This window comes from Lingula anatina, chromosome 1, assembly GCF_051362555.1.
Source record: "Lingula anatina isolate TDL-2025a chromosome 1, LinAna3.0, whole genome shotgun sequence".
In the NCBI taxonomy this organism is placed as follows: domain Eukaryota; kingdom Metazoa; phylum Brachiopoda; class Lingulata; order Lingulida; family Lingulidae; genus Lingula; species Lingula anatina.
In genome coordinates, this window is record NC_141767.1 from 43,901,712 (window position 1) to 43,924,919 (window position 23,208).

Consider the following 23,208-nt stretch of genomic DNA (forward strand, 5'->3'; position numbering starts at 1 on the left):
TGTTAAAGACGTATAAAATTTTCATGCATTCCATGCCCGAGTAAATTGGCCAATTTTTCTGCCAGCTTGCTACAAATGAATAACGGGGACCTTTTCAAACAGACTGAGTGGTTGCAACTCTGTGCACACAAAAGGTTCGAATTTCTTTGTATGATAAACACCCAGCTTTGTTTGCTCTTAGAGAGTTGGATGGGTTGACGAGGCTATTTTATGTGTACACCATGTCAGTCAGTTAAACAATTGTTGACATGGCATAACTAACAAAAGGTACTTAGATGAAACGATAATCTAGCTGTATTTGCTGTGGCTGAGAAGTAATGCCCAAAAGCTGTTTACTGTAAACTCCATGTATAAGAAAGTGGTTTTATAGATTCTGAGTCACAAGGGCTGCTAAATCAACTCTAATTAAAATTAAAAATACATTGAACAATTCACCATTATTTTTTCTCATAGATCCAGAACATTGGAGTTTTTTCTCCATTGTGTCAGTGGCCCCTGTTTCCATTGTCGGTGCAGTTTGATAAAGCTACCTGATCTGTTGACCAAATCTACGAAGGTTTAACAGAATTAGTGCCCTGGACTCAGTCAGTAATCAGTTAATATTATAAAGTCCAGGTAGATTGGGTCGGAATTGTATCAACACGTCTGCCTGGTTCTATTGACACACCTCTCTATTTACATAGAAATTTTAGCACATCAAATAAGCTGCTTAGAGGAGTCTGTTTGCTCTGCCCTAGTGTATGCACATTGCTCAATGGCATGACTTAGGCCATGGATATAGTGGATATGGGGTCTGTTTACTGAGGGGATTTTGTCGGCCTGTGTATCTGGTTAATAAAATTACCTGTATGTCGAGAAGCTGGGTGTTCAGGTGATAAGAATGTTGATGTAACCCCTTGTTGGTGAGGTGTTGTGGACATGACAAATAGAATGGTTAGAACAACAATCCTGGTCCTTGGTAGATGTTTTGCTGCTTGTGCGTGAAGGAAAAAAACAGACTCATCTGTAGGTTGATGTGGAGGACAAACCTGCATGAACCTAAAGCATAGAATGGTTATTATTGTTGGTATCTATGTTGTCATATGTGTCATCCTTTTGTGTTGAATAAGAAGACTTATTTGGTTGAAATGAAATATGATCACATCCTTTCATTAAATGGGGAGTCATTTTACAGTGCTAAAAAAACAAAAACAAAAGAAACATGTGGAAAAACTTTGGAACTCCAGAGAATTGTTTGTTTACATTCATTTAATTAAGACATTTTATTATTATGATCAGTAAATATATATAGTACATATGGGTTAATGCTCTCTGTAAGTGTATTTAGAATTGATAATTCAGATCGAGATTTTCTTCACAGGACAGTGCCCCTATTATCTCAGAAAAAAAAAGAACCTAATTGAGCTTGGTTCTTTAAAATTAACAATCCCCTGGCATTTTGAAGACACTATTTTGCTCTCTACTTGAATTACGCTGGGTGCCGTGCTTGACTTCACATATTGATAGGAGCTTGAAATTACTGTTCTGTTGATTTCCCACGATTCACAGAAGCACCCAGGGAGGCGGACCGTTACAAGGAAGTGAGCTGTAATTGACAGCCAGTTCCCTTTCTTCTTTCACACTCCCCAGACTTCGGCTGCTGCCATTAAACTAATTATATCTCAATAGGACATGTGTGTGCAACCAGCCTGTAATTTTCAAACTGATATGATTACCAGCAAATAGCAGTTATGTGGCCTGCACTTAGGGATTCAGGTAAATGTGGTTGTCAGAGAGTATTATCATCTATTATTGACTCTCATCTCCAACTTCTATGGTACTAAATGAATTATCTGATCAGGCGAGATCATAATAATATATACCAATGGAGAGGTATCCCAGTGCATGGCTTGCTACTGAAAGTGTTTAATTTAGCTTATTCATTCACTTGAAATTCATGGTCGAGGGGGAGGAGCTAACACGTGACGAGCAGCTACTGAACAGATGGTGATGATTGTTTAATATGCAGCTTTTTATTTTCAAAAATATTAATTATTTGAGACTTTGATAAGTTTCTGTTTTGCTTGATCACAAATTTTCATTAATGCCCAACTCAACCCCAGAGAAGGGGAAGAGGACACTGAAATATTCTTGCTTGTAATTGACTTTGAAAAGGTTCATTTGATTAGCAGTGACTGATAGTAGATGAGACAACAGCTGTTCAGTGATTCACAGCTTCAGAAAATGAATTCACAATGCTTTGTCTCCTCACTGTCCCCTAGAATAAATTGGCCCTCATAAAGACTATTACTTTCTCTTTCAGTCTTTGATTGGTTTGGTGTATGCGAGTGTGACATGGATATTTGTCTGTACTCAGATCATTCCTTCCATCGACTGGCAGAAGTCATAATTTCCACATAGTGTGAGTTATTGGAAAATTATGAAGTCTACCCAGAAAGTAAAATGGATTGAAGCAAGTTTACTGTCCCTTGGGTCTTTCCTTCTCTATTGTTCAGGAACTAATATATCATTATCAAGAATAATGCGGACTTGTGAGGCAGACAGTAGGCCAAAACAATCTAACCACTGGGAAATTAAAGAGTGCCTCATTAGGGAGATGTGTGTACTTACTGAAGTCACATTGTGATAGCATTCATTCTCGACTTCTAAGGTCCCTGAAGGAAAGTGCTGAGAAAATGCATTCGATTTTGCTAAGGTTGTGCGTATCACCTATCAGATCTGAGAGTGTCTAGGAATGACTTACAGTTGTGATGCAATCTGTGCATTGATGGGGTATTCGTGTGGTGATATGCACAGTATTCATTTTCCTCAAAGCTTTTTTTTATGGTCTGCTATTTTTATGAATGAGTTTATTTTTGTTTAGTTTCAAGGCCCTCTCTGAAGATTATTACCTGCAGTTATGCAATGCCCATTTTTCCATGGCATTTACTAATTTTTTATTAAAACTTATTTTGGTTAAATTTGATTTTCACACCCTTATCTTATTTTAAAAATGTACCTGGTGTCAGCTGATGATGGAAAGATGGTTTGCTTTGTTTGATGAATGTGAAATTTTACAACGTTTTTTATATGAAATAATTGAGCTCTGTAGGTATCACTTAATGTAAAAGGTTTTTTACTTGGAAATGTTGAAAGAAAATATTAACAAAGAAAGTACCAGTAGCCCTTCTTCTGAAACAGTTCTTGTTTATATGAAAAAGCAATCTATGGTAATTTAGGTTGGCCAGCGTGCCATATTCCACCTTCTCTGTACAGAGATAATCTCCTGCAAACAGCTGCATATACTTGTTGTGTTGGTGCAGGCAGTATTAATCATGTGCAAGCATGTGTTACAAGCAAGAAAAAAGCATGCGCCTTTATTTGCCAGACACTTGCCCATTTACCGAGCTAGCAAAGGTCAAAAGTAAACTCTAAAACAAGTTCCAGCCCAGTGCATTTGCAGGTGAATTAGAAGGAAATGTGCAGTTTGAGTGATGTATCAATTTTTGTTTGGCATTTGCTTTTAGCTCAGCAGCATGAAAATGATCAGAGAATGGAGAAAGTCAAAGAGCTTGCCGCAGTGCCAATTTATTCTAAAGGTCTATCGTCTCAAGTATCTTGTGAGATATCGCAGGATAGGAGAATTAGGCAGCAGAGAGTGTGAAGAGGAGTGTTGATTACTGGCAGGAGAGCTATCTCACCTGCACACACAGGTATCACACACACTCACCTGCCCATCCTGAACAAATCACCACAACATACATCTCATCAGCCAAGCCACACAATAGCATGATTAACCACAGCAAAAGGAAACGGCAGACTCGGCTGGCCTAATTAATATGCTAACAGAGCGCAACTGAGATGGAGTTGAGATACAAAGCAAATTGCAGAATAAATGCATCTTTTCCTAAAAGCTTTCCTCATTGACGAGGGTTCTTTGTGCATGAAAGGACAGAGTAAAAGAGAGCCTGGAATGGTGATATTGGAAATGGTATTTCATGATTGATAGCCTGGGTTTAAGGGCGTGTATTTCTGAGACATTATTCTTGTTAGTCCAAGCACATCAGTTTGCGGCTGATGCAGTAATCAAGGAGTATGGATATCAAATGTGGTAGATTTCCAGAGCAGATCATCCTGTAATCTGATAGGAATCACATTATCATAAACAATGTAGTAGTGTGTAAGATGTGATTTATTTATCTAATGTAAACCATTTACTAGATTTTGTATTCTGTGTGACTGTCGCCAATATAGCAGAACCTCCTGACCTCAAATATAGAACAAGACGCCTGCATTCTGCCTAGGGCGCCATCTTTCTGTCAACCCCGGGAAATAATTGTATATAAATATTGTATATTCCAGTGGTTAGGAAGTGTTTATTGTATCCAAGATATTCAATTTTTGGTAATTGTCTGACTTGTCACTTGTCTGATTTAAAAATATTGGAGTAAAACAAGTAACCTAAGCTTTTGGCATTAAATGCATTTTATAGATCTCTAAATTGTGTAGATTTATTTGATGATCTTCTATTTTCAGAGAAATTCTGCTTCCCCAAGTGACAGAGATAAGTATCGCAACCGCAGCATCTCTCCAGATAGACATGAGTCAAAGAAAAGAAGAACTACAGAGGATAAAGGAAACGTAAGTTTGCCTTTATTGCCTCATCATTCTCTAGTGTCATTTTTATTATATTCGTTTTTATGTCATGTGTTTGTCTAAATAACGTAAGCAATAAACATGGGGCATCATGTGCTCTCTCCACTAGCGCATTGTAGTTCCTAAGAGTCAGTGGTGAGTTTTATATACTACAGTAGTATATATTATTGTCCAGAAGACCGACATTTATCCAGATACATTGTTTGGTACATTTCAAATGAAGCTGTGGCTGATTTTTATGAAAATTATGTAATTAGTGTTTAGTCCCTTAACAAAGTTAAGAGAAGCCTTAATGCGCAATTTAGAGGTAAAGTAGATTAAATTATTAGCTGTTGCTTGCATCTATTGTTCTCTCTTCCAGGAAAGTGATGGTGACAAGAGTGATCAGGATTTAGTTGTGGATGTTGCAAATGAGGTAAAGATAGACTCAAATTCATCAATTCTAATACATATGTAATGTGAGAAACTGGTTTCCAGTAACATTGGCAGATAGATTCAAATAGTCATTTTCATTAACAGCCCTTATCTTCCAATGGAGGATAATCATGTCTGTCATAGAGAAAATTTTAAGTCCATTTTTGATAACTTTTTTTGATCAGTGATAGCTGTTCAGTAAGTTTATGTATTGATCAGTGATAACTATTCAGTTATTTTGTACATTACAAAAATGGATGACAAAAAAAATTATTTTTTGTTCATACTATATCAGACAGAACACAGTGAGAAGGAGATAATAAAAGTTGATTGTATATCTGTTTGTGTACAGGATCCAGTATCGCCCCTGAATGGGAAGAGGTCCCCACGTGAGAATGGGCCAGACAAGCCCCACAAGGACCCGAGCCAGGGAAGTCCTCACAGTGATGCCTCCTCACATGCCAGCACGTCATCCTCAAAGCACAAAGATCAGGTATAAACTGGTCCAAATAATTGCTTAATTTCAATATATGAGCTGGAGGTCATGTTATGAAAAAAAAATTTTTTTTGAAATGTTTTTACTTTTTGTTTGTGAATGTTGCTGATGCTAATTAGCACCTGAATTTAATAAAAATGTCCCAGATCACATTTTTATTAGGATTATTTACCAAGGGTTATTGAAATTTATTGGTTAAATATAAAGAGAAGATTACCCTAGGTGTGGTCTTCACTTCACCACAACAGTTGGCAGGTTGGAACACATTGTGTTGTAAGCATTAAGAAGCCAAAAGCAAAATATTCGCTAGACCTTGTGACAAACTGGTGTTACCCTCTGTGGCAGGCTTGATGATTGATAGATTTTTATAGAAGCAGAACTGGAGTGCTTTATTCCCTTGTCCTTAGTGCTCTCTTTTCTTCACCTTAGTGGAATTCATTAAGAAACATGTGGTCTGATAAAAAAGGAGCTATTTAAAGTGTACAGTAATGGCTTGATCTTTTTAATGGGGAAAATTATCAATCTTTCTGATAGATAAATCATTGAAAATGCATTTCTATATGGCATTTGTGGCCCTTTTGCTGTATAGAGCACAGCTACAGAGTAGCCTGCCATTCAGTTTTGTTGCTATCTCTCATAAGGAATCTTCTAATTTTAAAAATTTATGACTTTAAAATATGTGGTATCTGTAAAATTCACAATTTTCCCCTGTTGAAAATATCTAGTCATTACAGTAGTTTTATAGCACAAATGTGACAGCATGAAAGTTTCAGAGCTGCAAATTAGTTATTGAGCAGTAGGGTTGGTTTCCTGAGTGAAGAACATTCACAGGCTTTCTACCATGTCTTTCTGGGTGACATATGATGTTAATGACTTTGCAGCCGAGAGAAAACTCTTCATGTGGGAAGTTATGAGTGTAGAGATATCAATTATTTAGCTGAACTGGTCACATCAAAGGTAGATAACCTTTTCAGTCAGCTAAATTGAAAAGAAAAAACACTATCTTGTGTGTTGTCAGGTCTTTAGTGAAAGAAAGGCATGTTACAAGAAAAAATGTTCTGGTTGGTGTGCAGCATTAATGTTGTTGTCAGCAAGCACAGCTGGGCATTGCCTGACAAGAGAGTTGCCCTTACTTTAAACCTATGCATTAAATTTGATGTCTGTCAACATGGAGGATTGCAGATCTGAGCTTGTTAGCATTTAATGGTCGTAGAACTCTACTCACAGACAGCCAATCAGAGCCGACTCCCTTGTACCAGTAACTGCCAGCTAGGTTGAATTATCCATTAGAACAATTCATTTATTACCGAGTGCATGATGTGCTAGGTTCCCATTAGTGTTGTTAAATGTACCTCTTGTATTTATGTGGGGGATGTGACTTGCACAATAAAGCAATGGAATTTATTGTGAATTATAGGCCTTGTCAATCTTTCCCTTGTGGTTTGTTCCAAAGCTGTTTGAAAGAATAGGATTGGAAGTGGGCTATTAATACTGACTAGATCTTGTCGCTATTGTTTCAGCAACATGAAAAGCCAAGCACCCCAGTTTCCAAAGCAGCAACTCCAACAAGCTCTGGCAGTGCTACCCCAGGCCCTTCCAGTGGTGGACTTAAACCTGTGGCCAAGCCTCCTCTGGGTATGGGTTCAAGCTACATAAAATGTCTGAGTAGTAGTAAATTATGGTTCAAATTAAATTCATATTTAATACGAATTAGGTCATACAAGAAATTCGTTGAATTTTTTAATAAGAAAAAAGTCTAAGAGTGGTATTTTGAATTTTATATATTAAAGTGTCTCTCCGGTATACTTGACTCCATGTGTGTGTTCCAGTCTGTTCTTTTCTGTTCTGTGCTCTTGACCTTTTCTCTTCATCTCACTTCACTTCAGTGTGTCATTTATTGATGGTTATGCTATTTCCACACTTTTCACTCACTTTGTTGAGTGATGTATTTTCTGTTCTGTCCTTCCCTTGTAGTTGCCTCTGCTTTACGCACCCCGATTTCCTCCATGTCAGGTCCGTATCCATTCATGCCCCACGGGGTGCCCCACAGTCTGGCAGCAGCGGCCGAGCTGAGCCCCGCAGCGGCAGCCTACAGCACCAGCATGCTGGCGGCACACAACAATATCTCTCCTAGCTCACTCAATAACTACCCCAGACCTCTGGTGAGTAGTCCAGGAACTGCTGACCGCCTTGCCGCTGTAAGATATGCATTCAGTTTATTTTTTGTTAAAGTTGATTTTAAAGTTAACAATTAAACATGTTGGTGATATTAGTAATCGTGCTTCAAGATAACAGTAGCATTGAATTTTTTAGACATATTTGATAACTTTGATAAGAGTATCACATATTGCTTATATATCAATGTTCTAAAACCAGAAAATGTAAAAATGACATTCATTTAGTCTTTGGTTATGTAGAAGTGAAGTTTAAAAATACTGTTAACATCACACAAAATCTTCATTGCACACAAGATTGTTTGCTGCATTTGTTATTAAAGAGGTTCCTCATGTATTGTTTTAGGTTGGGTTTGATCCACATGCCCATATGAGAGCCCCATCTCTGGGTATACCTGGAGGGAAGCCGTAAGTAAAATAGAAATTTGTCAAAACACTCACTGATTTGTACTGAATACAAAAACATTGAACGAAAACATTATTTTAGACAAAGCACAAGTGAAAACTGAATTTTCTTGTTCCATGCAACTGTTTGTGCATCCTGTCGAGTTTTATTATGCTTGGAGGTAAACACAGTAAAAGTGAATTTTTATGCTCAGTATTTAAACATTTCAGGGGGTTTGCATTCCTATTTTTACAGTGAGATTTACAGTAAGTTGCTCATAAGTAGTTATAAGAACAAATGCTTGTTTTTTCAGAGCATATTCCTTTCACGTGAGCGCAGACGGCACCATGCAACCCGTGCCCTTTCCACCAGATGCCCTTATTGGTCCAGGAATCCCTCGTCATGCCCGGCAGATCAATACCCTGAACCATGGAGAAGTGGTGTGCGCAGTCACAATCAGCAACCCAACAAGACACGTCTATACAGGAGGAAAGGTCGGTGAGCTAAGTTTGCCATATCCTTAGCTCATTTTTTTTAATGTTGAGGTTGAGCATATGAGTCTATGTAAGAAAATTCCAGAAATTTTAATTCTAAATTGAAATGTTATCTTGTTTGATTGAAATGTTATTTCTGGATCTGTTTGTGCAATTGCACAGAATAGAAGTGGCACCTGAGTAAACATATTTTAAAAGAAGGTTAAAATTCATTCTCAGCTTGCTCTGTGGATAAGTGAATTTTAATAAAAAGTGGAAGAAATTCAATGCTTACCTATGATTATTTTTCCACAACTAAATAACAGTTAAATTTTTTAAGTTATTTCATTTTAATCCTTTCCACACGTTTTTCAAATACAGTGTTATAATTTCATTATATGGTTTTGACAGGGATGTGTGAAAGTTTGGGACATAAGTCAACCAGGGAACAAGAGCCCAGTTTCCCAATTGGATTGCCTGGTAAGTGAAAACAAAAGCATTTTTTTTTTGTCTTTAAACTGAGTTTATATAGGAAAATAATTTTATAATACTTAACTAACTTTACATGCTCATAACAAAAAGTATGTGAAATAATTTGTATTATAAAATTATTTGATTTAAATTATTGAAAAGCTGAAGTTTTTCAGATTTATTCCTTTAATGTGATAGTTGCATATGAAAGTCATTAGAAATGATGAAACTGTTTTTGTTGTTTTTCATATATCTTCTGCCACTGGCTTCATCTTCTATTTGCTTCACTTGCTCTTTTTCTCCTTTTCCACTCCCTGAAGAGTTGTTTTGCATCTTTTCTCACCTTTTGGGGTTGGCTTTTATTTTTATAGCCACGTGACAACTACATCCGCTCTGTGCGGCTCCTCCATGACGGCCATACCTTAGTCGTTGGTGGAGAAGCTTCAACTCTCACCATTTGGGACTTGGCCGCTGTAAGTCTCTTCCTTTTTTGTATAAATTCCCCCTTGGACAACTCCCTTGTAACATGTCCTGTACTTTTCAGCAACGGGACAACTATATTCGCTCAATCAAACTGCTAAAAGATGGTAGGACACTGATAGTTGGAGGGGAAGCCAGTACATTGTCAATATGGGATCTTGCTGCAGTGAGTGGTGTTGTGTGATCTCAGAACCAAAGAAAATTATCAAAGATACATATCTTGATATTAAAAAAAAAATGATCCAAGACTGGCTTGACAGGAGAAGAATAGGTTTATTACCATTTTTTAAGTTTCACAGAAAAAAATAATGTTCATCAAAGACATATTTTTAAAAAGCACAAAAAATGAGGCCTTCACATTTAGCTTGACACTTCACACATTAGTAGTATTTCACTGAATATACGCGATCGAGATCCATTTCTTCATATTTTTTTTTCTTAACACTTTACATTTTCTTCCAGCCTACTCCTCGTATTAAAGCTGAGCTGACCTCCAGTGCCCCAGCATGCTACGCGCTTGCCATAAGCCCAGACTCCAAGGTGTGCTTTAGCTGCTGCAGTGATGGCAACATTGCTGTCTGGGACCTCCATAATCAAACGCTAGTCAGGTATGTAGTCATTTTTTTTATTGTATCGAAAGTGTACAGGAATTTACTTAATTCAATTCTGACTCCATTTATTTCTGTCATTCTCAACAATTACTATTACTTGATCTTTTTCTTCACTTTTCTGAATCCAAATTATCAGTTGCATGCATTCTTTGTCTTTCTGGTTGGTAAAAAAGTGTTTATGTATAGGCCAGTTAAAATTTTACAAGGATGTTACAGGTGTTTGAAAGAAATGTAAGCACGTTATTGAAAAAAATTCAACAAGATTTAAGAATTCAGAAATTTAATTTCTCAAAGATATTAGATTTCTTAACCTCATGGTTTTCATGAAGTGAATTAGTTTTGTTGAGAACATTACCCAATTTTAAACTCTTTAAACCCTTCTACTCAGGTGGGTCTTTAAATTTTTTTTTTTAATACAAGCATAATAAGATCAAAGTATAATTCCAAATAAATTTTCATTGTAGACAATTTCAAGGGCACACAGATGGCGCTAGTTGTATAGACATCTCCCCAGATGGCACAAAACTGTGGACAGGAGGATTGGACAATACTGTTCGCTCATGGGACCTCAGAGAGGGTCGCCAGTTGCAACAACATGACTTTACTTCCCAGATCTTTTCTCTGGGCTACTGTCCTACTGGAGAATGGCTGGCCGTGGGGATGGAGAGTAGTAATGTGGAAGTGCTACATCATTCTAAGCCAGACAAGTATCAGCTGCATCTTCATGAGAGTTGTGTGTTGTCACTGAAGTTTGCATATTGTGGGAAGTGGTTTGTGAGCACAGGAAAAGATAACCTGCTGAATGCTTGGAGGACACCATATGGTGCTAGCATATTCCAGGTAAGGTGGATCACTTGGAGGCAGTATTGCATATTTACTTTTGATTTAACTGTAATTGGCCAAGTATTAAGATTTTCTGCCAACGATTTCTGCTTCTATAAAGAAAAGAAGGGTCATTCAAGAAAATGTGAGAATAAAGTGGGCAGAGGGTGGCCACTTGGCATCCACAATGCCACTGATGAAAATTTGGCAACATGATTTTTTCAAAAAATGGCCTAAAAATCTCATATTTGTTTGCTGATTCTTAGACATTTTGTCATATGTTGAAATTAAAAAGCTTGTTTGTCAAAGGGGTATTATAATTTTGTTTGGGTAGGGTGGAAAAGAGGTTCTGCCTTATTCAGAATTGCTGTTCAAATTCCTCACTGAGTTTTTTTTATATAAAAAGTAGAAATGTTTTGTCAATTTTATTAATTGAATTGAAAAGACAAATTCAATACTTCATAACAGAAGTAAAATTGATAAAGTGGATGCAATTTGAAAATTTCTAATATTTTTCTCTCTTTTCATTTTAGTCCAAGGAGTCCTCTTCTGTTCTCAGTTGTGACATATCTGCAGATGACAAGTATATTGTTACTGGATCAGGTGATAAAAAAGCAACACTCTACGAAGTCATATTTTAAGACTGAATGTAACAGAGCTCAGATGAGCATAAAGTTAACTGTAATGCCAGAGTGTTATGCATGTTAAACATCTGCTGCAGAATGTAGGACATCATTGGTACTCGATGCTCTATTAAATTGCTTTGGTTTAATTAAGCGAATACAAGCCTAAAAACCCCAGGGACAGGCTAATGTAAAAACATCAAATAAGTGATGAACGTTTGAACCAGTCTTTGCATTGAAAGAAAAATCAACTCAACTAAGGATGATGTCCCAAGCAGATTTTCCTGAAAGCTTTGGTGCCAGACAAGCCATTTTAATTGCTGTTAAAAGTGTAAATACAAAAGAGGAAGAGCAGAGGGGCTTACAGATTATTTTAGGGCTGATTAATATTGAGTCAAGTGCAACAAGTATCCCAATAACTGTGTATATTATCTTAAAGTAAATTAAAGTACATCCTTTACTTATTGTTTCTTACAAAGAACCTAGTTAACAATGTAGCATATATGATAATCAGGTGACCAAATGTAACTAAACATACACGAGGTGTTACATGTTGGAACGAAACTCTTCACATAATACTTTATACCTTTAATGTATTGCAAGTTTTATCTTTTGGGAGTAAGAGCACTTGGTTGCTTAGCATTGCAATATGCCTTTGAGCTGTTGTGTTGTCATGACAGTATATTGTGAACATGGTAAATGGTAGATGTTAGCATTGTAAATAAGTGATCTTCAAAAGATCTGGTTTCGCCTCCCACCCCTCCCCTTGCTTTGTTTGTTGCCAGGCATGCAGCATGCGAAGTGATCTCTAATATCATTCCCATTTTTGTGTGTTACAGTATTTATAAATGTCCTTTTCTTGGGAATTTTTCTGGGGCATTTAAGAAGTTGCTCATAGCATTGCAGTGTGTAAAGCTTTTTTTGAAATACTACCTGTGTGTTGTACAAATAAATTGGCAGCTTAGAGTAGAGAAGTAAAGATAAAATTTGAGTTTAATTGCTCACCACATTAACTTAGCTCGAGTGTCCCAGGTTTTCTTTTTATTTGCAAAAAGTTCAAGTAGTTTAAATTTCTGGAATTTTAGCTCTCAGGGAATGAAAGTACAGTGGATACAGTGTACGTTATTTTCTGCTGCATGCCCTCATTGTAAATTTGTGTAATATATATGAGATTTCTATTACGAGTATGGTTTCAACAAGCCAATGTGACCTCTTTGTTTTTTAAAGTAGGGTAAAACACTTGTGAACTACTGTACAGAGAATGACTGTGTATTTTTTCTCTTTGCAAAATAAACTATGAAAGTTTACTGCATAAAACCTTTTATTTTCCCTTTTGTTCCAGAAGTACATCAGCATGTTGTAAACTAATGTAAATAGATGTCAGCCAGCAATTTACACATTTGCTAGCATGCTTTATTTTGGTGAACTGGATATTCTATATTTAAACCAAAAAAGTGGCAGTAATTAACTCCAGTGGAAGTGGTCCAATGGAAATCGTCCAAGATATCGACTATCTGCATTGCATGATGTCATACAAGACTTGAAAACGTGCAAGAATCTGCATGAGGTGGGGTTAACCTTTTAGCAATAATAATGAAATTACATGCACAGGCATGTTGTCTTGGGAAGCAATACAAAAGTAACATGCAAAACATGGGCAATATCACATGTACTGTAGTGCAAAAGACTAATATGGCAAAACTAGATAAAATGACAAGAAAAGTATTTGGAAAAATTCTGTCAATATTTACCTCTAACCTCACCACACTTAACCCACTATATCCAAATCCCGCAGAATCTCACTTGATTTCACATTAAGGTATGAGATTTTGTTTTTATACAATATTCAGAAATTAAACCACATGCTATATCAAGCATCAATTACACCTTCCAGTTCAACCTGATAGTAAGTTAAATCACCTTTGGTTGTAATATCTAGAAAAGCTGGTAAAACATTTTAACATTCGTTATCTTTCCTGAAAGGGCCAAATATAAGTTACCAATTATTACTATTACTTTACTGTGTAAGTGATTTAGTTACAGCAGCTTGAATAAAAGAATCAAAATCAACCCTGCATACGTGTGAAACTTCCCTGAGTGAATCTGAATCTGCTACTCTGTAAATAAAAATACTAAATACATCTGTTGGACATTGAATTTATGCACATTTGGTTTTCTTTTTAACTTATGGAAATAAAAAGGCTGCACACTTTTATCAGTTCCATGCATCCCAAGGCTTAAAGAAAGAAGACATCCATCCTCAGAAACCAACATGATGGCCTTGTGGTCAGTGTTCATTTTTTACAGCAAAGATGTGGGTTCAACCCATCCAAGGACATAGCAGTCCTTCATAAACGGTACCTGCTGTCTCCCTACTTGGCACTGAGCAATAATGCATTGAAGTAGGGATGATGTTCCTGTTCTGGCTGTGAAAAATATTGTTCATTTGCAGGCATTTTTGCATCTCAGACGACAGCTGGGCTACACTCAGTGTGTATCAGAACCAAAAACTTTCCAAGCATATTGTCACTTAATGTAAACTGCACCGAGATGCATGTGTAGTCTGGTTAAAACAAAAAACAAACTTAACTTGAACTTCCAAAATAAAAATCTTCAGACAAAGTCATAGACATAGTCCGAATAACTTCCATTTGACAGTTGATGCGGCATTCATTTAGTGCCAAGCATTAGTTAATTGACTCCCCTCTATAACCACCATGTCTGAGGTAGCATTGTAAGCTGCACTTGGACTTCTGGAGACGTAATCCTCTATCAGTGCTGCACGGCCCTATACACCAGCTGCATCTTCACACGGCTTGAATAGCATGGAGTTTGGATAAATAATATTCATTACCAGCTCTCCATCATTTGTCCTCCTTTGCTTTAAGGAGAGTGGCCAGTACTTCAGCTTTAGTGAGAGCTGAAGAAGCTGAGAGGGTCAGACTTTTATTCCTTGACTTAGCTCCCTGTAATGAGACAAGCATAGAATTGAAAAGGTTATCAATCAACTTGGCTGTGATTAATCATTGTAAATACAAAAAAAGGGTGGGGGAGAAAAAAAACATAATAAAGGAAAACCATTTCCATCTTTATAAATAAGTATGGTAATATTAATGCTACTGGAAAGGTAAAGCTAAGAAATGAGTGGTTCAGTTTCTCATGGCACAGAAGCTACAAAAAGCCATCTTTGCATGAATGGTCTCCTTCTACAATAGTTACCCATGGCCAACACAAGATATATTAGTATTAACTAACTTACTCAGTCACAGCAGTTAACACTGAGGTATTAGGTAATGTGTTAATATACCTTGTCCAGTGAGACATCAGACTTCCTAATCTGAAGTAATTTAGCAATGTATTTGGTTAACTCTACATTTGCTTCCCCATCAACGGGTGGAGCTGCAATCTGGACGCAAATGCCTTCCTCTGAAATATCTGACAAAATGAAAAACATCAAGTGAATAAATGTTTATAATATGGCAAAAAATGCACAGAAGGCATAGTAGAATCTTGTATTTACATTATTGTTACTGAAATATCAAAAGTAAAATCTAATAGTTATAGAGTAAGCTAAATGTAATTTGAACTTCACCTGTTATGGCATTCTGTTTGGCACCTGGCTTGGCCATAATTCTTATAGTGACATTTCCATCTTTATTTTGTGTTACAGCCATTTCTTCTTTTGAGGGTTTTGGTCCACTTTCCTGGAAAATTATAAAAGGGGCACTTCACGTATTGATTAAAATATAAACAGTGCATCAATTACCATGTGTCGCATCATCATTTTCTCAGTGCATCAAGGACTTGCCTCAGGTAGAGGCACAATGTTAATTCAATTAATAATGGGAAATTTTAAATCAAAATCAAACCTAAACGTCAAACTAAATTCCGGGACCGGAGATATATTTCCTGTTTAAGGTCTAACTCTGCCTCTACCTTGTACGAATTAAACATTATTTGCTGACCGATTATACCGTTGTCCCAGTTTTCTGCGTAGCATGCTAGGCCCAAAACTGAAATAAACTAGTATCACCCCAACAACAGTAAGCCTAAGGTCTTGAAATTTTAACTTTTTAGACCCTGCTGCTGCAGTGTTGGGGTGAAACTCAAACGTTCAGAGGTTAAATCAATGAACTGGCATAATTGAAATTAGAATAAAACCATATCAAACCTGAGCATATGTTTTGTCTTTAGCTTTCTTACCAGGAAATATCGAACGGAATCTGCAAATAGATAATTGAACAGGGATTTGTGGTGCTCGACGCAACGAAAACACCTTGTGCATTTTGAAAAAGGGTACTATGGGATTTACGACATATAGGTGTGGATAATCGGGTTTTCTTCAAGGCAAAGTACAATATATATATATATAAATATTAGAATGAGACAGTTGAGAATTTTTATACTTCATTTATTGATTTTATTAAGATATTATTAAGTCTCCAATCTTACCATTTCAATTTTTAATACGACAATAGTACCCACTTGAAGCATAAATAAAGAAGCATGTCAGCCTCCATTCTGAAGAGCTTGGCAAATTACCGGTGAGATTTTAACCACTTCCTTTAACTTTTTCAGAGAGAAAATGTTCATTTTTACATGACAGATGATTTTTACACTACTGATCTGAATTTTTAATCCTGTTTTCAGCCAAGTGGCAGAGACAGGGGTTCCTTTCATTTTATCTTATTTAACGTCCTGGTATTAGTCGGATTAACCTTAGCATTGAGTTTTTAGACTTCACCTTTACAATTGCACAATCATTTAACACCAATATCAAGACAGGCTAACATATATGAAAGTGTAATATTAACAAAAATGCATTTCGAATACCATGTAACCAGCAGTCCCTTTTTTAATGCAGCATGTTTCAGGCGTTTTCAAGTTACATATGAAGTCAAACACTTGCCACTTAACCCAAGTGAATGCCATCATATAGTTTCAAATTTCTTAACTTAAAAATGTCAAAGGGTTTTATCTGTCCCGTACTCCCCGAGAAACGGCCTTTGAATAGCTATTTTCTGCTTTATTTCTGTGCGGTGTATATCCCTGGTAGTTTCCATCAAGATTCAAGTCTTATTAGAAAATGTATGCTATTGGGTGTATAACAGTAATGGCCCATATATTACTGCAGTATTTTACGGATTTTTGGGAACTGGAGGGACAGATAAAAAGGTCAAGTTTATGACCAGAAATTTATAAAAGGTGAAGTTTTTTTTTTTTTTTTTTTTTTTTTTTTTTTTTTTTTTTTTTTTTTTTGCTGACTGGGAGATTAATTGGTTTATCCCTTTTCATGTAGACTTTATTTGAGACATACATGTATAAGAAACTATAGTAGAAGTGAAGGGAATGCAAGCTTCATATATAATTTAAGCAGTTTCCTATTAACAGTTTCTGATACTTACTGTACATTGTAGCAAATAGTACATGTCAGAAACCTTAAATAGGATGGACAAGTACAGTGAAGCTTTTATTAACAAAAGATGCATTGAGTTTTGTTACTCTATGTCAATTTTGCCAAGTGTATATATATATATATATATATATATATATATATATATATATATATATATATATATATATATTGCTTTGCATGTATATTTAGGGTAAGCTCAGTTCTCAACAGAGATGTGAAGCAGTTTGGGAAGAAGTTTCTATTAGATGGAGCTGACGAAACATGTTGGAATTCAGATCAAGTCAGTACAAAAACAAAACATGAATAATTATCATGAATAATGATTTTAATGAAATATAAAGATATGAACTTAAATCTTTTTTTTCCCTTTGTAATCTAAGAGTTTGATACATTTAAATGAATGATAAAATAATTACAGGGGTTCAGAAGATAACTTATTAGCAGTGCTATTCTTATCCTTCAGGGTTCTCCCCAATGGGTTTTACTTGAATTTTCAAAGCAGGTGGTAATAGAGGAACTCCATATACAGTTCCAAGGAGGATTTGCAGGGAAAGAATGTCATGTCCAAGTTGCCAGCATTGAAAGTGATGAGTTTACAGAACAAACAAAGATTTTTCCAGAGGATTCCAATAAGCTTCAGGTATATTTCACATTGTTCAACATTGTTGTTTTTAGATGTACTTTGAAATGTTTGAGTAAACTATTACTTACCAAGAATCACATTTCACCAATTATTGTAATGGGAAAATTATGAATGGTCAGTATGACTATAATGCACTGTACAGCTCAATATAGTGCAACACAGCCCAATACACTACAAAAAAACAAGAAAGCCCAGTGGCAAATAAACACAGGAAATGGTCATTCCCTACAAAATAGGGTCATATGAAAGTGAAATATATTACTTGGTAATTAATATCATTGATACAACTTAAGAAATCGGCACAACTTGTTGTTGGGTCGCCTGCCATGTTGGCAAGTGGATCTTCATGGTTGGTATTGTTGAAAAGAACAGCCACTCACCAACATGGCATCTTACCCAACAATAAACAAGTTGTGCTGATTTGTTATTTATTAATAACCTAATAATATATTTCGCTTTTATATTACTGTATTTGTTAGGAATGACCATTTTCTGTGTTTATTTACGACTGGACTCAATTTTTCTAGTGTATTACATTGTGTTGCCCTTATTGAACATTATAGCCACACCTGTGAATGGTGGTGTCCTTTACAAGTCTAAATATTTCTTGTTAAATGTATAATTTCCTCATCGCAACAGTTTGAAATTCAGTTCACAATTCCACATGTTGGCATCGTTTTTTATGATTTAACAAAGGATCATTATTTTCTTTCTCATATTTCTTAGGTATTTACATTGACCCCTGCTCCTCCAGTCAGCAAGCTTCGCATTGTATTTACAAGCAGCACGGATTTTTATGGCAGGATAACAATATACAAACTAGATGTTATTGGAAGGACAGGGTCACATGATTAAAATGTGTTAATATCCCTTGATTGGCTTGATTATGCCTTGCATGTCATTGTGAAGAATGGGAAAGTGAAAAAATGGGAAGTATGCATTCTGTATCCTAGAGTAATCAATTGCTTGTGCACTGCTTGAGGGACAGACAAAAACTTTATAGATAAACTTTCCCAATTGCTGAAATGTGTATGTATATTTGGGCTTGTCTATGTAATGATTAAGGTTGAATCAATGGCCATAGTTTTTGTTTTTAAAATGGCAAAGCAGTGGATTGATGATGATGATGATGATATGATAATGAGAAACTGCCTAACCAGCAGGTCATGGTCAGTTGAAATGCCAGAAGACCTTAATCTTTTTTGATATCGCAAGTCCTCTGGACTGTCAAGGTTTATGTGAAAATACAATACATAATAATAAATCACTTGATAATAAATCACAATCACATCTCCTCCAGACCTTCAGTATCTCCAAAGTTTTCACCATGTGTGGTGGGTGGAAAAGCATTTTTGCACAATCTGACAACCTAAGGAAGACTTTTATTAAGACAGTACAATAAATAAATAAATATTTGAGGGAACTCCATTTAACCAATTGAATGTGTTAAACATTAAAACAAGTTGGGTTTGAGGAATGATCCAATGCTTCTGATTTGTGCCAGCTGAGAAAGGCGTCTTCTCTACCACATTTCGCTCATTCATTCCTTTATTCCACTTGTATGATTTTGACCTTGATTTTGGTCTTAAGAGACATTTGAAAGGAATATCATTACTTTATTCCCATATACTGGCTCCATTATTAAGAAAATCAAAATTGAAACCAGATCGTGAAATTTGAAATGAATGTTTTAGATAATGTGGGTGATTGCTTCTTTCTTTCTCATGTCAAATTTTATGTTTGATCTTTTATTAATGAAACGTGTGTTGTCAGCACAGGAAATGGCGGAGTTTAACAAGGGTTCGAACGTTGAATTACGACATCGTAAATGGCACTTTAATCAAGGTAAAGATGAAAGCTTATATAAATTGTTTCCCATTTGAGATGGTGTTGGTGTTGAGTACCTTTTGTTGGAAAAATATTTGATTCTACCAGAGATTTCCATTTGCTCTACTCGATAAAGAATTTTCTGGTACCGGTGAAACAATCATCGTAGGTTTGCGTGAGAAACTTATCAAATAAAGGACAATGGGATCCCAAATTCCGACCAAAGCTTTAAAAGATGCCGAAAAAGTGAGGTCGTCAACCTATTCTCAAAATAAGGTTTTAGACGAACATAATTGCAACGGTGTACGTCATGTGAAAACGTTATTATGTTGGCATTACCACAAATGACATTCATTATGGCAATAATGAATTAAAGTAATAGTTGCATACAGGAAGTTACCGACTTGATTGAAGCGGGAGAACCGTTATTCCGTTTGAGCAACCCCGAAAGAATACCGGCTATGCCGCTAGCGCTGCCAGTGAACATCAATCTTTCAACCTGAAAGAAAACAACTTTAAACAGGATGATATTGATATTGACGGCAATTAGTGATTACCTTTTTATCTTACTAAACATAAAAAACTAAACGTGGATGGGAATCTCATTAGTGACAAAATGAGGGCTTAGTGTTCACTCATTTTCATATACTCTTCCGTTAGATGATGTAAGGTAGGCGAATAATAAAACTGAACAATTATTAAGCAAGAACCATAAACGATTATTCAGTTTCTATTTACGTGAAAACCGTGCTTTTAGACGTAAGCTGTTTGGCTACAAATAACATGATGAAATCATCAAAATTGGTTTCATTGCAGATGACTGGACAGATTTTATACCAAAATTTTGCTTGCTTGTATATGATTATATATGTTACTATAGTAAAAGGTGTCAATTTGTGAATAACGATCCGTAGGTCTAGCTTTAATATTATTGCTCAAACTGACTAATATTACGTAAGCATGAAAACGCAAAAGCGTCAAACAAGAAGTTTTAATTTTGACCATGCAGGTAATCATCTACAAATTTAGCCACTCTTATATTTTACTTCAACGTTAGGTATGAAAACGTTTTGAATTGGACGTACATTGAGTGAAATTTAATTGCATCTCAGGGGCCCGATCCGGATAATATTCAGATGCACTCTCAGACCAAGAGGAATCGATACTGAATAATGCTTGGTTTCGAGATATTGTGCATGTTTGGTTTTTTTGCTAACCGTTTGGTGCTTATATGCCAGCTCTTATGCTCAAATTAGCTTTTATAATTAAGTATGACCGTAAACCTTTGACTCAGAACACGGAATTTATAACAACCCAAAGCTGTACGTCCGACCGCAGCAGTGTGTGTGTATAGACCAATACGCGGTGAAGTACTTCAAGCGTTTTCTATTCACTTAGTAGTAGATTGTATCGCCGTCACACCTGTGTATTGAAGGGAAAAAGATTTAATGTGCGCTCGTATGTTATCCCTCAAGAAAAAAATACAAGAATTCAATTAGCGAGTCATTTCCATTAGTCAGTTCAGACGAATAATTGTTCCTCACTGAAGTGAATGTAATCGGATTCAGTAATGGCTCTGCCCAACGAGTGGCTTAGCGTCCTGGATAAAAAATAAGTTGGTGTGTGTTCTTGTGTCGATAAACTATGCTTACCTTAGTTCAGGTGCTTTTATTGTGAATTAAAGACCATCATTTAGGAAACAATCCAGTATAATTTTCCTGGCAATATGGCGACTGATTTAGGCGAAGACTAGCTATTCGCTACGCAGTCCTTCCCCATGTTAGGAGAAATAGGGCGCATTTAGAACAAGTTGATCCGCGGATCAAATATTGGCCGATCTACTTGAAAGCTCGCCGCATAATCCACTTGTAGTCACTGGAGAGATTCTCCTTGGGGGTTACGCGGTAAGCTTTTAAGTGGGTTGGCCATATTTGATCCGCCGAGCTGTTAGTCCGCGGATCGATTTTGACTGGGAATGCGGCCATACATATGCCACGTAACTAGTTATTGCACGAATGACCTGTGTGTGTGTGTGTGTGTGTGTGTGTGTGTGTGTGTGTGATGTTTTCTTTTGTTTTTTTTATGTATCTGCCATATCTAAACATTATATAGAAATGTTTTACACTAAATCAAAACAGAAACAACATCAAACAAAGGAATCAAAAATGCAAGCCAAAGGCCTATTCAGAATAGGGGACTAACTAGTCTGAGGGTCAAATATGGCAGACCCACTTGAGTACTTCCCCACGGGATATCTATTCAGTGTCTATTAGCGGATTAGACGGCAAGCTTTGTAGTAGTTCGCCATATTTGACCCTCGTACTAGTTAATCCCCTATTCTGAATGGGGCCAAAGAATGTGCCAAGTAAAACCAACGGGCAAAGCCATAAACAAAAGTTGCTAATGGTATCGCTTTTCAGATGTCTTTAGTTGCACGTAGATAACTGATGATATTGGATTAAAAACTTCATTAAGCAAATTGCGTATATTATTTGAAATCTGCCATCCAGGTTGCTTTAGGCCTTGAACCTCTTCGTGTTCGCTGATCCACTGCCGCTTTTGCACCACATTTAATTGATGTCAAGCCTTATTACCCGCATATTTCGTATTGATGTTATTTCTCTGTGATGTTGCATGTTGACGTAAGTGAAACTGGAATATACTCATTCCAGTTTTCTGAAGTTCAATTTAGATAGCATTTTCTTCAGTATCGAGATGATATTTAAGGCGTCGCTAAGTTAGCTACGCTACTGGCAGCAAGTTTAGTGCGTATTTACTAACAAAGCTCCACTACCACCACCATCTCTACATTCCCTTCAACCACCGCCCAAGACAAACAACAGCAACCAAACAACCGTACATCACAATATTCACAGTGACAATGCGATTGCACTTTCTCTCTCGGTTTTTTGATTGACTTAAATATTTCCACCGGGCTGTCTTAGCTAGGTTTCAGTTTTCTTCTTTTTTTCCAAATACAGGTATTGAGGAAATCTATCATCATACCGCTGTGAAATATAATCAGACTGAAAGCGAGTAGGTGTCTTTATAAAATGATCATTCGGAGTCTTGAATTTTCTTCGTGCATGGAAACACCAATGAAAAATTAGGAAGGAGCATTATGGCTCTAAGTATCAGTTATGTTTTTTTTTTTTGCGTCATCAGTCAGCGTTTCTTATCTTTGAATACGTAGCAGTGCATGTGTCGCACGTACAGCTATAAATTGAACCACTTGACTGGTAGGCTTTTAACAAATGGTAAACTTTAGAGAGATGTCTTGCAGACTTAAATTGCAATCTCTTAAAGCTATAAACAGTCAATTGCTGGCGAGAATACACACTCAGGAAAACTCAAGTGATGTTTATAACACTTTCCTTTTAGTCCGTCATTTCGCATTTCCCATCCATTCGAACTTAAAAATCCAATTATATTAGACCGTATGATAAACTAACAGCTTCTGTTGACCCAACCAGCCTGATGAGACCTCTCATTTCGTTTAATATGTGTGTATATATTCGCATTCAAATACCCATGTGAGTGGTTGGTTGGCATACATTTATCATTTGAGGAGAAAAACGTTTCAACTTCTAATTTTGTCTTGAAGGTTTTGACCTACTATCTCCCTAAGCAGTTCGTCGTCTTTTGGATGATGGCCTTCTTCCAGACTGTCGCAGCCTTTATCCAGTTGATAATAACAACGTCAATCAAAATGGAGCACCATTCCACACGGTTAAGGCT

General features: G+C 36.4%; 3 protein-coding genes across 10 annotated transcripts in view; 2 read left to right on the forward strand and 1 right to left on the reverse strand.

Annotated features, from left to right (window-relative positions):
* LOC106158072 (transducin-like enhancer protein 1) overlaps window positions 1-12,891 on the forward strand; it is a 25,311-nt gene extending 12,420 nt beyond the window's left edge. For 4 of the 8 annotated variants that reach the window (XM_013533919.2, XM_013533920.2, XM_013533921.2 and 1 more), the window contains exons 9-20: window positions 4,516-4,620; window positions 4,997-5,050; window positions 5,402-5,542; window positions 7,066-7,180; window positions 7,520-7,743; window positions 8,066-8,127; window positions 8,418-8,598; window positions 8,989-9,057; window positions 9,593-9,694; window positions 9,991-10,136; window positions 10,604-10,979; window positions 11,495-12,891. In XM_013533919.2, coding sequence (XP_013389373.1) covers window positions 4,516-4,620; window positions 4,997-5,050; window positions 5,402-5,542; window positions 7,066-7,180; window positions 7,520-7,743; window positions 8,066-8,127; window positions 8,418-8,598; window positions 8,989-9,057; window positions 9,593-9,694; window positions 9,991-10,136; window positions 10,604-10,979; window positions 11,495-11,602 — 1,683 coding nt within the window. In that variant the 3' untranslated portion in view covers window positions 11,603-12,891. Of the gene's footprint in view, window positions 1-4,515; window positions 4,621-4,996; window positions 5,051-5,401; window positions 5,543-7,065; window positions 7,181-7,519; window positions 7,744-8,065; window positions 8,128-8,417; window positions 8,599-8,988; window positions 9,058-9,419; window positions 9,522-9,592; window positions 9,695-9,990; window positions 10,137-10,603; window positions 10,980-11,494 lie in introns of all 8 variants that reach the window. The other 4 variants (XM_013533918.2, XM_013533922.2, XM_013533923.2 and 1 more) reach the window with 4 other exon arrangements.
* Window positions 12,888-15,898, reverse strand: LOC106170250 (UPF0235 protein C15orf40 homolog). Its single transcript, XM_013550042.2, has 4 exons — window positions 15,788-15,898; window positions 15,177-15,288; window positions 14,892-15,019; window positions 12,888-14,550 (listed from the first exon to the last, which is right to left on the reverse strand). The coding sequence occupies exons 2-4, from the start codon at window positions 15,256-15,258 to the stop codon at window positions 14,449-14,451; spliced, it is 312 nt and encodes a 103-aa protein (XP_013405496.1). The 5' UTR covers window positions 15,259-15,288; window positions 15,788-15,898; the 3' UTR covers window positions 12,888-14,448.
* A 64-nt stretch (window positions 15,899-15,962) lies between these two features.
* LOC106158063 (nuclear receptor 2C2-associated protein) lies at window positions 15,963-19,071 on the forward strand. Its single transcript, XM_013533904.2, has 4 exons — window positions 15,963-16,128; window positions 17,190-17,280; window positions 17,464-17,640; window positions 18,370-19,071. Exons 1-4 carry the CDS (start codon window positions 16,091-16,093, stop codon window positions 18,496-18,498), a joined length of 435 nt encoding a protein of 144 aa, XP_013389358.2. The 5' UTR covers window positions 15,963-16,090; the 3' UTR covers window positions 18,499-19,071.
* Window positions 19,072-23,208: the final 4,137 nt, after the last annotated feature.